Source organism: Sinocyclocheilus anshuiensis, unplaced genomic scaffold (assembly GCF_001515605.1).
Source record: "Sinocyclocheilus anshuiensis isolate Anshui unplaced genomic scaffold, SAMN03320099.WGS_v1.1 scaffold1316, whole genome shotgun sequence".
NCBI classification, from domain to species: domain Eukaryota; kingdom Metazoa; phylum Chordata; class Actinopteri; order Cypriniformes; family Cyprinidae; genus Sinocyclocheilus; species Sinocyclocheilus anshuiensis.
The window spans coordinates 1,936,841-1,951,169 of record NW_015542553.1 but is presented as its reverse complement, the minus strand read 5'-3'; the positions used below and the strand labels follow the sequence as shown (position 1 = coordinate 1,951,169).

The following is a 14,329-nucleotide window of genomic DNA, read 5'->3' as shown; positions in this document are numbered from 1 at the left end:
CTAAAATACTAGTCCAGAATCCTTAATACAAAGCAAGCACAAGTGATGCAATGCTAAATTTCTCCAAACATATTCGATGAAGAAACAATCTAATCTATATCTTGGATGGCCTGAGGGTGAGTCAATTTTCAGCACGTTTAATTTTGTTTTTTTAAAGGTAATGAGATCTTGCTTTTATAACAACTAGCCCAGGTTTTTCCGTTCTATAAATTAACAAAAAACCTTGAAAAAAAAATTAATGGATATGTAATCTGTCGACTACACAATTAAAGATAGGCCCATATGTAACATGCTTTCTGTAATGCAAAGTGTTTCAAGTCTTGCTACTACAAAACCAGCTGCTCTCCACCAAATCAGTTTGCTAATTAGGGAATTATTGGCTCGGCTTGAAAGCAAAATAATCAGGGTAATTATGAGAAGATTTGTTAATTCTACGGCGCTTTGTCCCTTTAATTTCGTTTTTTTTCCAACGGCGACGTTTTATGATCACCTGTGAGGGGCGGGACATCCGCGTTGGTTGGATGGAGGAGGGAGGCGCACAACTCTAGATCTACACCCGCGCGGAGAGGCTCTGCTCTCGGGATGTGCGTTATCGCCACAGAGACCCTCGACTGAAATGGAGAAATAAAACGCCATGCATCCAAAACAACCGCGGATACCGACGCTGTCGCCTTATTCCGGGCATTAAGAGCCGTATCGCCGCGTAATTAGCTGGAGGGAGGAGGATTAAAAGCAAAGGGGGTCGATCATGGGGAATGAAGCGAGCCTGGAAGGTGGCGAAGGGGCGCTCGCTGGATTACCAGCGGGACTCGCATCTGACGGGAAGGGTGGCTTCATCCAGATGTCTACAGGGGTGGAGGCAGACCTCAGTAATCTATCTGAGGAGGAAAGAAAGCAGTTTGTGGCCGCTATGGCCAAAGCGCAGTCCAGGCAAGTTCAAGTGTCTATAAATGTATGCCGTAATGTCCATCACTCCAGTGCCGGAGCGCTTGTGTTGGACGCGTCTATGATGTGCTTGTGTTTTGATCATCAGGGCACTGCAGGTTGGCACATCACGACAGCAGCAACGATGCAAAACATGATCACACCCATTAATGCTCTTGCTGCGTGTTTACGGCCGTTTTATAGCGAGATATTTAATCCAGCCCAATTTTCAGCCATGCATGTGATTGCAATTCAGTACCTCCTTAGTGCACTTCTGTTTTATAGATATACATATAGGTACAATTACCGCTGATTTGCACGAAACGCATTTTGTTTAATTAGTGTCATCATCGTTAATATGGTGGGTCACTGTATGTGCACAGTGGATGTGCATAGTGTTTTAATGAATGTAGTTTTCTTTAAACCGTCTTATTCAGTCCATGCAAGACGCCAAGGTTATAGACTGAATTAAAAAAAAAGCCGTCATCTGTGTATCCTGATCCGTTGCGTTCTCCATGCACACTCCATCTTCCTTCTGTGGGCTGTGTAGGTGATGTCATGAGCTGCTTTGGAAAACACTACCTGAGAATAACACAAGTCTGAAAATTCGATCACTTGAAAGCACGCGATCGACATTTCCTTTGACATGATCTCATTCGTAAGCTAATTGTGCCTTTAAAGTTGCTTAGGCGTAAATGTGTTATTTTTACCCAAGCGCAAATGGGGGGAGGGGGTATAAATATTAATATGACTAAATATAGCACTGCAAGCAAAAATTCCATCATGCTCATTGATCGCTTTGATTATTTTTGTGGAGTGAGCGTGTAGTATTAAACCTGAAAACAAGGACCGTGTTACAGTTTAAGCGATTATTGTGTGTTGTTCGCTGTCCGTGGTGCTGAAACGCTCGCACTGATGCCGAAGTGAAGAGCGCCACTCGATTAAAAACAACACGAATATTGGACGTGGCGTGATAATCTTTGGGTGGCTGAATGACAGAACACTCAAATATATGTAAAATAACGCCCATGAGAACCACCAAAAGTTTAAGATGCTGTGCTGAACAGCCATTGAGTTAACAATAATGATGCACTGAAATTTAATCATGGTGACAATGGGCCAAAAACTAAAAATTGGTATTTTAAATTGAGATGTGCTAATTAGCCTCATAGCCCAAACACAGGAAAACCCTATTTATTAAAGCACTAATAACCAGAGAGCAGCCTTCTTTATCTTGGCATGGGAACATTAATATCCTAACTGGGAAACTCAGATATGTTTGTTAAAATTTTGACCACAATATGAAGGTTATTGTATATAATTTATGCAATAATATATATATATATATATATATATATATACATATATAAGGTAACCAGTGGTGTATAATTTAAGCTTTTGGCCTTTTTTGTGGCCTGAAATTCTGACGCATCCTTAGTTAGCAGTTGTATTTCTTTTCTGTCACATTAAAATTGTGACAAAAACATTGACGATTAACGTTGTTTTTGGCTTATTCTGTGTGTTTTGTTACCTCAGTCTCTTAGAATGAATAAACTAGTTAAATATTATTTACTGACAACAGTAATAAACTGCATATGTATTGTGGATATGTCTCATTCTTGTTTAACTAATGTTATGACCACAGAGCCCATTTTAGATTTACATTTTTCTGCTGCATGAATTTAGCTTTTGATTGATTGTCTGAATAATTTGCAATGCCCTTTTGAATTTTTTTTTTTGTTTTTGTTTTTTTGGAATTTATCCAGAATAGCAATTAAGTAAATAAAGTACATATCAGTTAATCACAGATTTTTCAAAATCTGTGTTGACTTGAGGCTAATGAATGTGAAGTTCATCTTATGTCTGTTCACTCCACAGGCCACCAGAGGCTCAAGCTGGTGGCACCAGAGTCCCAGCAGGTCTCAGTAAAAGTCGGACTGTAGATGCATTTGGAGAGGGGCCGCCTCCCAAGCCAAAACCTGGACGGAGCCCCTCCTCCCTCAGCCTTCTTGAATCACGTTTCCGGCAGGAGCCCAAAGACCCAGAACAACCACGAGCCGGCATGTTCTCATCTGGTTTCTTAAGTGGGGCCAACCCCCTGAGTGCAGTTTCTTCTGCTGTCTCCTCTGCCAGCATCCCAAAGTTTAGTTTGTTTGGTGATGATGAGGAAGAGGAGCCTGTAAAGCAAAAAGGAAAGCCTCCTGGTCCACAGAGTGGAGCAGGGAAGGGTCCTCCGCAGCAAGGGGATAAGCCACCACAACAAGGTCCACCTAAAGGACAGGGGCCTGAAGGTAAGCCTGGAGGTCCTGGTCCCCACCAACAAGGACCCAAACCTAGTGGACCAGGACCACAACAAGGACCCAAACCTGGGGTACCAGGATCTCAACAGCAGGGACCTAAACCTGCAGGACCAGTACCTCAACAGCAAGGACCCAAACCTGGAGGACCAGGCTCCCAGCAACAAGGGCCTGGGAAACCTGGTCTAGGGGTTGCAGGAAAACCCAGTGGACCTCAGCAGCAGGGTAAACCTGGGCCGGGGGCTCAGTTGGAAGGGCCTGGTAAAGCTGGGCCTGCTCAAAGGAAAGCATTGTGTCCTCTTTGTAATTCCACAGAGCTGAATGTGCAAGCCAAAGACCAGCCACCTAACTACAACACCTGCACTCAGTGCAAACAGCAGGTGTGCAGCCTGTGCGGCTTCAGTCCACCAGACTCAGCGGTAAGAGACATATCTGCTACCTTCACTACATCAGTCATATAGATCTCACACTGGTCTTACGTTTTATCCAGATATAGATAAGAGTGGCATATATTGCAGATTTTTCATAAACAATTTACAAGGCTCTATTTTTGAGTCTTTCTTTGAAGACATCAGCAAAATCAGTTCATATTTGTTCATTAAAGCTGTACAGGGTTTTGTTTTAATAACCCTAATTTGGTTCTGCTTAAAATGCAACTTGCACTAATTCCTCTCGTCCCTGAGTTTGGGAGAAAAATATTGGCACAGAAGGTGGAAGATTATCAAGGTCACTTACATCACCCAGACAGGACGTGGAGGAAGTTGTTTTTCACTGTGTTTAGAAACTACATTCATGAGTTATATAGGCAGTGATTATACAGACAGTTAGCATTATTCCCGGGTCTATGTTAGAGAGAATAACAATATTACTCACACAGTGATGATTGTACAGTGTTATTCTTGTTTTTAAAGGATTAAAGTGTGCATTACAATAAATGACTCAACCAAAACAACAATAAAAGTAAATGAAATGTGTTTCATGTAATTAAATCAAAAGTCATGGCTTTCAGAGCTTACTAATCAATCCAATAAGAATAAAGGATTACATATAATAAAGTATAACCGCAAGTTCTCCACAAATTAACATGTTGCATATGGGGTGTTTCTGTCGAGTGGCTGGCTATAAATGAAAATATTTTGATTGCTATTTTCTATATAATGAGCTTGAGGTAATGCAAATGCTAATCAATATTCCACCAGAAATGGTATTTGCTGCATCTGTGCTCATGTGCCTTGTTTTTCTCTGCATGTTTCTACAGGGTAAGGAATGGTTGTGTCTGAACTGTCAGATGCAGCGGGCAGTGGGGGACATGGAGCCTCCTGGACCTTCAATGATGAAACAGCCCCCCAAGCAGGGTTCTGCACCTCCCTCCCCACAAAGGAAAGAGCCACCATCTGGGTCTCCCTCTAAGGGTGAGACAGGGAAGAAGCCCCCAATGTTGACCAAACAACAGAGTATTGCTGATACGGGGAAAGGAAGTACACCTCCAACTACACCAACATCTCAGCCTGCACAACTAGGGGCCAAGCATGGGCAGCCTCCACCTCTTCAAAAACCTTCACAGAGCCCAAAAGGTAGTCCTCAGCCTTCTCCTGCAAAAACTACTCCAAAACAGGATGGAGGGGGCTTTTTTGGGGGATTTGGTCTGGGTGGATTGGCAGAGGTGACAAAAACCTCTGCAGGTGCCCAGGCTACTGAGTCAGTCACAGGGAAACTCTTTGGTGGTTTTGGTGGGTCGTCCAAACCTCAGGCCAGCTCTGCTGCTCAGGCCAGTGAGTCGGTCACAGGAAAACTCTTCAGTGGGTTCAGTGGGCTCACGGAGTCAACTAAACCTCCGGCAGCAAGTTCTCAGGCTGCCGAGAGTGTGTCTGGAAAGATGTTTGGTTTTGGCTCTTCCATCCTGAGCTCTGCCACCAATCTAATTTCTGGGGAGGAATCAAAGTCTCCCCCAAAATCTCCTCCAGGATCGCCCCCTGATTCCCCCGTTGGGTCTGAAGCAGACTCCCCTCCTGGATCCCTCCCTGACTCAGGCTCAGAGTCACCTCCCGATACACCACCTGTTTATTCCAAAGAAACAGCATCTCCCAAACCTACAGCTGCTGAAGGAATATCATCAGCGGACATGCCCCCTCCAAAATCGACAGAAGTAGAGGGGTCTCTGACTCAAGTTTCAGGCTCTGAGGCCCAGTCCTGCTGTCCACTATGTAAAGTGAAGCTGAATGTGGGTTCAGGAGAGTCACCCAATTATTGCGCCTGTACAGAGTGCCAGAAGACTGTGTGCAACCTGTGTGGATTCAACCCCACTCCACATCTCTCAGAGGTAAGAGTTTTGCTGCAGCTCCTTGTTAAAGTGTTTTTCTCCTTAGTTTATTGGTGTATTTCCTATTGAAACAGGAAATTGGGCCGGAACACCTCAAAGGGCTTGTTCTGTTTTTAGCTGCCTATAGCTTTTAGTTTTTCATCACGGCCAGCAACACTAAAAGACTATTTATGCTACTTGTGTTTGCTTGTCGTAGGCAGGTGGTATTTATAATTTAGGAGGATGGGCCATTCTTATTCTAGAGGGCATTTTATTGGACAAGAATTTGTATATGCTCCTATGAACAAGATGAGTCATCTGTTTGTTTGTTTGGTTTTTGGTCCATTTTCAAGGAGGAGAAACTCATTGTGTATATGTGCTACTTTTTTGTCAACTTACAAGTAAACTAGCATATAGACAGCATTAAAACTAACAGTTAACCCATTGTTAGATAACCTCTGGTGATCAGAGATGTGATTTAAAATGGGTTTGGGTGATCTACGGTTCAAGCGTTTCTCTGGAGAATGGCCTTTTGCTGTTGCTCTTTGAAGTTTTGATTGTTCTTTTGCATTATACATAAGACTCATCATTCCTGTCCCTGTTTACTTAAAAAGCTTGACACTTCACTGTGTAATCCAATGCACTTTGAGCGTCTTCGAGAGAATGTGTGTGCACTAAAGACAGGGAGAGTCATAGTCTGTCTGATCCCATCTCAGATGACTCACCAACTCTCTTCCTGTTGGAAAATAGCCTTTGCTTTTTAGTGAACAGAGAAGGAAGGGAAGTATGTTTTTAATGTTTATTTTTTTAAATAAGCAAAGGAATATTTAAAAGGATAGTTCATCTAAAAATGAAAATTCTGTCATTTATTCACCCTCATGTTGAATGAATTTTCATTTTTAGGTGAACTATGTCTATAATATGATAACTTTAATGTGTTTATTATGCATAAGTTTTGCTGTCATTTTATATTTCATATTAACATGAGTTGCCTAGATGAAGTATCTAGACCTTGAGGACTTTTGTTGATTAATAGGTTATATAATTAGTTAATATATTCTATAATTACCTACTAAATTATTATATATAGTAGATAATTACAGGGTTCAGTTAGTCATAGAATGCCTTTTTTTTGTAAAGTTACAAAAATGCTTTTGCTCTTTGTGATTTGGTTGTGTAGAGTTACATTTGCATGCAGACTGGTGTGTCAACATAAGTCTGTCAAGTGAGGGTAACTGCCTGTGTGACTCAGAGCAAATAATTGTCTCTGGTGGGACACAGTTGTCTTCCTGAAGCCATATCAAATCTCATAATGTGTGTTGTTGTTGTTGTTTTTTTGGTAAATGTATTGTACACCTACATTAACTTGACTATGATATTGTATTCATTTCAAGGATTGTTCTCTGACATACAAACTAGCAATGTTTTTCATATGGAAAGAAGCCACTTACTCTGGTAACCAAATTTGCTGTAAAATGAGGCTAATCAGGTATATTCTGGTACATTTAGTGGTGGTGTTGGTTTTTTGTAATAAAATACGTCAATAATTGTTATTCCAAGCACGTCTTTAAACAAATTATAACATTCCTCAAGGGAACCTCACATGTTCTTCTGTCCGTATGAGCAGGTTATGCTAAGCTGACATGCTTTGACCTGCACGCCGCGGCCTTTGATGGCTCTCACGTGTAAACCACCCCCTGTGTTTGATGGTTGGTTTGTACACCAGGTTGCTCTGTCTCTATCTAATCCCGTGAGTCTATTTCATGTTTTCCAAGCAGATTAACCTGAGTATGTGCGTCTGGTTTCACCTCACACGGTACAGCCAGTGACTTCACTTATTATACTGTCAGGAGAACCCTACCAAGATGGCTGACAACACTGATCCCCATTTTGCTAAGACCAGAACTGAAAGCAGAGACAGTCCTGTCATTTTTAACTGTAGACAGGCCTTATTATAGTAGACGTTAATGCATGAGACTACGTGTCTTTGCAGTGTGTTGTTTATTCATCAGATTGTTCTGATCAAAAAGGCTCAAGGCCGTACAAAATTGTGTTATCAGGATCAGTGCTTCCATTTTAAGAACATCCTCACTTGAGATTAGATTTAGTATATCTCTCTCTCCCTCTTCCTGTGAAATTTCAACACTACTTGTGCTACTGTGACAATGTGGGGTGAGTGTGCATGTGAGAGTTTGTGTAGTAATCTGTTTGAGCTAACAGGATTTAAAGGGCAACAGCTGAGTTTTTCTAATGCTGTTTTCACATTTTAAAATCTCTCAATACGTACAAGGTTTTAATATGACACACTTTGGCTTTCAAAGATTATCTTCGTTTCTCGTCATTATTTCTCTTCCCTGTCTCTCCAGTGGCAATAAACCTTCTCCATCGGGTTTTTCACTTATGTGACTGGAATTCCTTGTGGCGCTGATCCTCTCTGCCTCATTCCATCCTCCTCCGTGGATTTATATGACTTGAATCAGAATCTCCTATATTTTGTCTCTATCCTTTCTTCATTCTCATTTTTGGCATTTCTCGCTGTTTGTTTTGAAGAAGGTTGGAAATGTTCCCTAGACATGACAATCTATGTAGAATATAAAACACAAAGCGTTTAAGAATCTGCCCAGAATCTAACATGCTTTATTTATTTAAATAAACATTTTGCTCATGTCTTGCAGGAATATTACAGGTTCAATTCAAGGTGAGCTCAACCAACAGCATTTGATAACTTCTAATGTAATTTTGATTTTATTTTCGACATCTGTCCTTTTCTTTAAAAGAAATTAAAGTATCTGGGTTACAGTGAGGCATAATGGAAGTGAATGGGGCCAATCCATTCACCATTCACATTAAAATACTGACTGTTGCAATATTATAACCACAAGACATAAACAAAATGCATGTTAGCATAATATTAGTGTGAAAAAAAATCAATTACTAAGCTTTTCTATGTAAAGTTATATCCAGTTGACGTAATGCCTTAAACCCTAAACGAGAATAATTTACAGCTGAAAAATAATACACAATTTTACAGAAAATTTAATGAAAGTATTTTTTTTTTAATATTTAGATGTTGTTTAATATTTCATGATTTTTTTTTTTTTTTTAGAATTTTAAATTCTCCAAAAAATGACAATTGGCCCAATTTACTTCCATTGTAAGTCCTTCAACATAATCTCGATTTCTGTTTTTTTTTTCTTCTTTTTTTTTTTTAAGAAAATGAGGCATGTTTCAAAAATGAATTTTTGTGGAAATCAACATTATACCACAAATGCTGTCGATTAAACTTGTTCTGAACCTGAAATACTCCTTTAACTTGACAGTATTTAACCCGGGACATTTCATTAAGGTGCATCCACAGACTTTAAGTATTCAGATTCTTTAGTTTAAATATTATATAAATGTTTTTAGTTGCCCAAACTTGTAATTGGCAGTACTGCGCTTAGTTGCACATGTCCTGTTAGCTAATAAGCAATGTAACATTGTCCTTTTATGGCTTATGAGGTAGGTAATGTTGGGCAAATCAGGTGTGACGCTTTTTTTTCATGTGCCACAGTTTTGACAGTTTCACAACAGTCCCACAGAGAACTGGACCAGAGATTAGATTTCACACTCTTGGTTTTTTTTTTTTTTTTTTTGGTTGGCCATCCGCCTTAGGCTTTGAGTCACTTGCCAGCCACCTTATGTGTCATCCCTCCCCACAGTGCGCCCCCACCTCAAAGATGACCCATTCATTCCATGCATATTCACAGACAGCCCAGTGTAACGTGAAATCAAGTGCATGTTGTTTTTCTTCTGCCATGTCTCTATTCTCCAAGGTTTTGCCCACACATTCACGCCCACTGTGACCCATCCACCTCCCACTCCACCAGACTAATAGATTTAGCTGACTCCCCTTCCTCAGTATTTCCAGCCTGGGGTCAGATACAGCACTGCATGGCCTCCCTCAGAGCAGAACTCCACCGTTTTACATAATCCACCGCCTCCCTAAATCTGAGCATCTAGCAGCCAGAACTGCTTCATGGTATTGTGCTGTCTCTCTATAGCTGTAGAGCAAGGGTGATCGCATTCTGTCTTTGACCTGATTAACCTCAGGATTGACAAAAGGGTACATTTTAACAGAGAATATTATTGTCAATATGCATTTCACCAGTTTACATGTTCATCTAATTCTTAAAGTCAACATGAAATCATAATTTACTTTCTAAATACGTGTTCCTAGTCTCAATGTGCATGATTCATCATTGCACATTATTCCAAAGAAAAAAATATTTATTTCATTCTCTTCATTATTGACAGGATCAGCTGGATAAACAAGTTCCTCCCAAATTTTGCAAGTCTGTTTACATTTTTGCCTAGAAATGAGAAGTTAAACTCCTTCCTAATTCTTCATAATCTCACTAACCTTCCTTTGTCTGCTTGTGCTGTTCCCATAGCTACAAGTGCTGTCTCCCAATCTGTCTATTTGATCACTTTATATAATGTGTACAGACGTGTGTGTCTGTGTGCCTTCCATCACCATGGAGATCTGTCCGCCTGTCTGTTTGATTATGATGTTTGCTTTGTTTATCTTTAGCAATCTTCTGATTTCTAGCCTGCATTTCTGAAAAACACCGCTCGGTCTCTTAATCTACAGGACGATGTGTCCATGTGAATGTCCAAGTAGCCTGTCACGCTGAGGCACCAAATATTTGTTTTATCTGGAGTTTCAAATATTCATTGTTTATTCTTGGTTTAATCATACAGTGTGACTTAAATGTTATGCTTTCACAGTCCCGTCTGTTTGTATTTTATTCTACATGTCTGTCTGGCTCGCAGTCAAAGCTGTGCCTCTGTACTCTCCAGTACATTGAGGCAAAAACAGCCAGAGTGGCAAAAGAGTGGTAGAGGCAGAGCCAAGAATGACTGCAGGACATCATGGGAGATGTTCCTCTTTGTGGCAGCAAGCTTTTATTACGGTGTATGTGACTGTATGCGTTTTCCTTTGAGCTCGAAAGCCTCTCTTTTAGGCCAGACACATTCCTGCAGTGTCCACCACGTGCCATCTTCTCCCTGATGTTTTGAAAGCAGTCGTATTTTTAGATGTGAAGGTGTTTTGTGTGTGTATGACTGAGAGACAGCCACTAGGCACCTTGTCCATTAAACCAAGCTCTCAGTGTACAAAGACAGCTGTCTCGCCACTGAGAAATACACGTGTTATGCTGACTCAAAATTTTAATGTGTATAATATCTCTTTAAACTTAATGTTTTTTTTTTTACACTAGCCTTTTAGTTTACTTAAAAACTAACAGATATAAAACTCACCTTGTAGACCACAGATACATTGAGTTATCTGGAGTTTTTTTGTTTTCCTTTTTTTATTGTTTTTGTGTGTTGTTAACATCAGACACTTATTATAATGAAAACTGGCACGTTTTAACCATGCAGACAGCACCAGGAAATCGGTATGGTGCCAACACAGAGTCTTAGAGGAAGTTTGAACCTCAAACAGACCTACTGTAGCTAGCTAATAAGGAGAGGAAGAGGGGTGGCGGATGTGAGAGGAGGAGAGAAAGAAAGGGCATTGAGAGTGAGAGAGGAGGCGGTGAATGATATTCGAATTTGGAGGAGGAAGTGTGTGGAAAGGTTATTGAGAAAATATGACTTCCTATTTGTTTTCTTGTTGTGTGTTTATGACAGAAGTAGGAAAACTATTTGACATGAATACTTAATTTGGTCACATTTGAATCTATAAATTAAATAAAAAGGTTTATTCTGTGTATCTAAGTCTAGATAAACTTACAGTATAACTGGAGTGTCTGTTTTGTGTACTAATAATTGATCATTTTGCATTTTTCTACATTACTAGCCCTTTAAACATTTACCTTGGTAACCACTGATTCCACCAAAATGCAGTTATTGTGTCACTACAGTAAAACTGTGGTAAATTTGACATCAAAAATTAAAATGACAAAGATTTGGAAAGCATCTAATGGAAGGAATTGCCATAGTAATTTTTTTTATTATTATTTTACATTTGTAAAAAAAAAATAACCATAATTTTGCTGGAAACTTCAATTGACGGTAGGATTTGTAAGTGAATGCATTTCATTGGCAAAGTAAGACTAGATAGTCTTTGGGCTTTTAGTAAATTTAGCTCAGTTTCACACCTTTATTGACAGATTTCGCACATACACACTGTGATATGGTTCAAGAGGGGGAGGAAGGAAGAAGACAGGGTCGGCGGACTGGGACGCGAGTGTTTATTCAAGTCTCTCAGTAAATACAACAGAACAAGGCGCTCACTGCGCATTCAAACTCTCCGTCAATAACTCAGAATATAGCTCTATATATGCTTTGCTCCAGTAGCCCGGTTTCCCCGGGTGGCTCGCGTTCCCAGTCAGTCTCTCTCTGCCTTCCATGCTCCAGGTGGCCCCTTTTATCCGGTCTCTCCACACCAATTACTGAAACGAGACACAGGTGATTATCATTTGCGCTTGACCTACTTACGCACCGCTCGTCTCCTGCCTCTCTCTCCCGGTGCAGACCTCGCTGAACCACGCCCCCCTTGCCACATACCCCCACCGCCCGACTCAGGCCGGGAATACGCAGCATGCGGCCGGAGGATCCGGTCCATGAGCCGCTGAAAGGTGGCCGGCGCCCCGAACAACCCGAAAGGAAGCGTTACGAATTGGTGTAATCCAAGCGGCGTGGTGAAAGCCATCTTTTCTTTGGATATTGCTGATAAGGGGATCTGCCAATATCCCTTCGTTAAATCCAGTGTCGAGTAAAATCGAGCAGCACCCAGCCGATCGGGTATCTGTTACAGGCCAGCTTGATCGGGGGCAGCCTGCGGGGCATCCGAGACCCGCATCAGCGTCCCCACCTCCATCCCTGGACACTGATCAATAAAATGACCTGGGTCCCCGCAACGCCAGCAGGCCGGCCCAGGCCTCCCCGCCGCCCTAGTGGCAGGAAGTGGGTCAAGGAATTGGTGTGGAGAGAGAGGCGGAACGGGAGCTGCCGCCGGGCTGCTGCTTGCCGGACCCGCCCCCCTGGGCGGCACCCTCGGGGCGGCTGTGGGTTCCATCCCTGGACCACCCCTCCAGCGGGGTGGGGCTCGTGGGGGCAGATTCCCTCGGGACCTGGGGAAAGGGACAGGTTTGGAAGACAGAGAGAACACAGGGGGAGGGAGAGAGAGAGAGAGACAGATGGCAGGGGTTCACCGACCCCGGGGCACGCCACCATCTGGTCCTCCGCCAGTTGGAGGCCAGTCCTCCTCGGGCCACCCACCGGCCTCCGCCGACCTCTGGAAGAGGTCCAGGAACACCTCCGGGTCATCCTGGGGCCCCATCTTGTGGAGAGGCAGTTGTCGTTCCCGCAGCCCGAACCTCCCGGTCAATCCAGCTCCGGAACAGCTCCCGGTCTTCCTGCTGGGCTTGGATGAGGGCATGGAGCCGCCGCTTCTGGTCGTCCCTCAAGCCCAGCAGCGCCTGATGGTGCTCCTGGTGAAGACCCGCGAGCGATTGGATGACCTCCGCAAATGGCGATCCTGACGGGGACTGCATGCCGGCGTCGGCGTTCTTCTTCCTTCCCGGGTTTCGGCACCAGTGTGATATGGTTCAAGAGGGGGAGGAAGGAAGAAGACGGGGTCGGCGGACTGGGACGCGAGTGTTTATTCAAGTCTCTCAGTAAATACAACAGAACAAGGTGCTCACTGCGCATTCAAACTCTCCGTCAATAACTCCGAATATAGCTCTATGTATGCTTTGCTCCAGTAGCCCGGTTTCCCCGGGTGGCTCGCGTTCCCAGTCAGTCTCTCTCTGCCTTCCATGCTCCAGGTGGCCCCTTTTATCCGGTCTCTCCACACCAATTACTGAAACGAGACACAGGTGATTATCATTTGCGCTTGACCTACTTACGCACCGCTTGTCTCCTGCCTCTCTCTCCCGGTGCAGACCTCGCTGAACCACGCCCCCCTCGCCACACACACATTCTGGCTTTGAGAGTAAGCACACCCATCTGTGCTCATTGGATAAGGATTCTAAAGCAGTTTTCCTGATTGACAGAGAAGGAAACTTAAGGTCAGGTTTCTTGTGCCATAGAAGGAAGAGCCTAAATGTATGCAAGAAAATCTTTTTGTTACACCTTATGTAATAAAGCAGCTAAAAATGTCTCTTGAAATGGTATCACAATAAAAATGATAGCTGGATTTCTTAGGAAGGAAGGATGGGATGTTTTTTCTTGCTGTGCTTTTTGGAATTTTCATTTTCACAAATAATTCTCTCGTTTTATCACATTACTCTATGCTGTGATCTTTTTTAAATTCAAACTTCATTGAAAAAGCTACAAAAATTAAAATTCACCATTGCATAAACATGCATTTTTTTCTAAACCAATTTTTCTCTACTGTACACTAGGGCTGTGCAAAAAATCTAATGCGATTTTCATGCGCATCTCGTCAGTAAAGCCGCTTCTGGGGATTAGTAGTAAATCTCCAGTACGTGCTTTCAAATGGAGCGGCATTTACTACACAGAGCCATAGATCATTGACAAGCTACACAAAATCGTGTTCAAAATCGGCAATGATTCCCATTCAAATAATCTGTAATAAATCTCAGATACAAACCCTTATTAGCAGCCTAAGATGCTCTTAAGAATTCTGGCCTTCATTAAAAAAAACCTTCATGTAGTTCTGTCTGATATTCCTGTCTGCAAACTCAGCAAATATGAAAGAATGAGTGGTGAGAAGACAAACAATGTTTTCAGCCCGAGCCACAAATAATGTGACTGCCTGAACTCTCGTTATATTGCATCATTTACAGTCTCTTCA

At 42.3% G+C, this 14,329-nt stretch overlaps 1 protein-coding gene across 7 annotated transcripts in view; it reads left to right on the top strand.

Annotated features, from left to right (window-relative positions):
* The first annotated feature begins 502 nt into the window (after positions 1–502).
* The window catches only part of LOC107694308 (protein piccolo-like), a 49,081-nt gene continuing 35,254 nt past the window's right edge, over positions 503–14,329 (top strand). For all 7 annotated transcript variants that reach the window (XM_016493975.1, XM_016493974.1, XM_016493972.1 and 4 more), the window contains exons 1-3: positions 503–930; positions 2,803–3,640; positions 4,480–5,541. In XM_016493975.1, the coding sequence (XP_016349461.1) occupies positions 749–930; positions 2,803–3,640; positions 4,480–5,541 (2,082 nt within the window). In that variant the 5' untranslated portion in view covers positions 503–748. The remainder of the gene's footprint in view (positions 931–2,802; positions 3,641–4,479; positions 5,542–14,329) is intronic.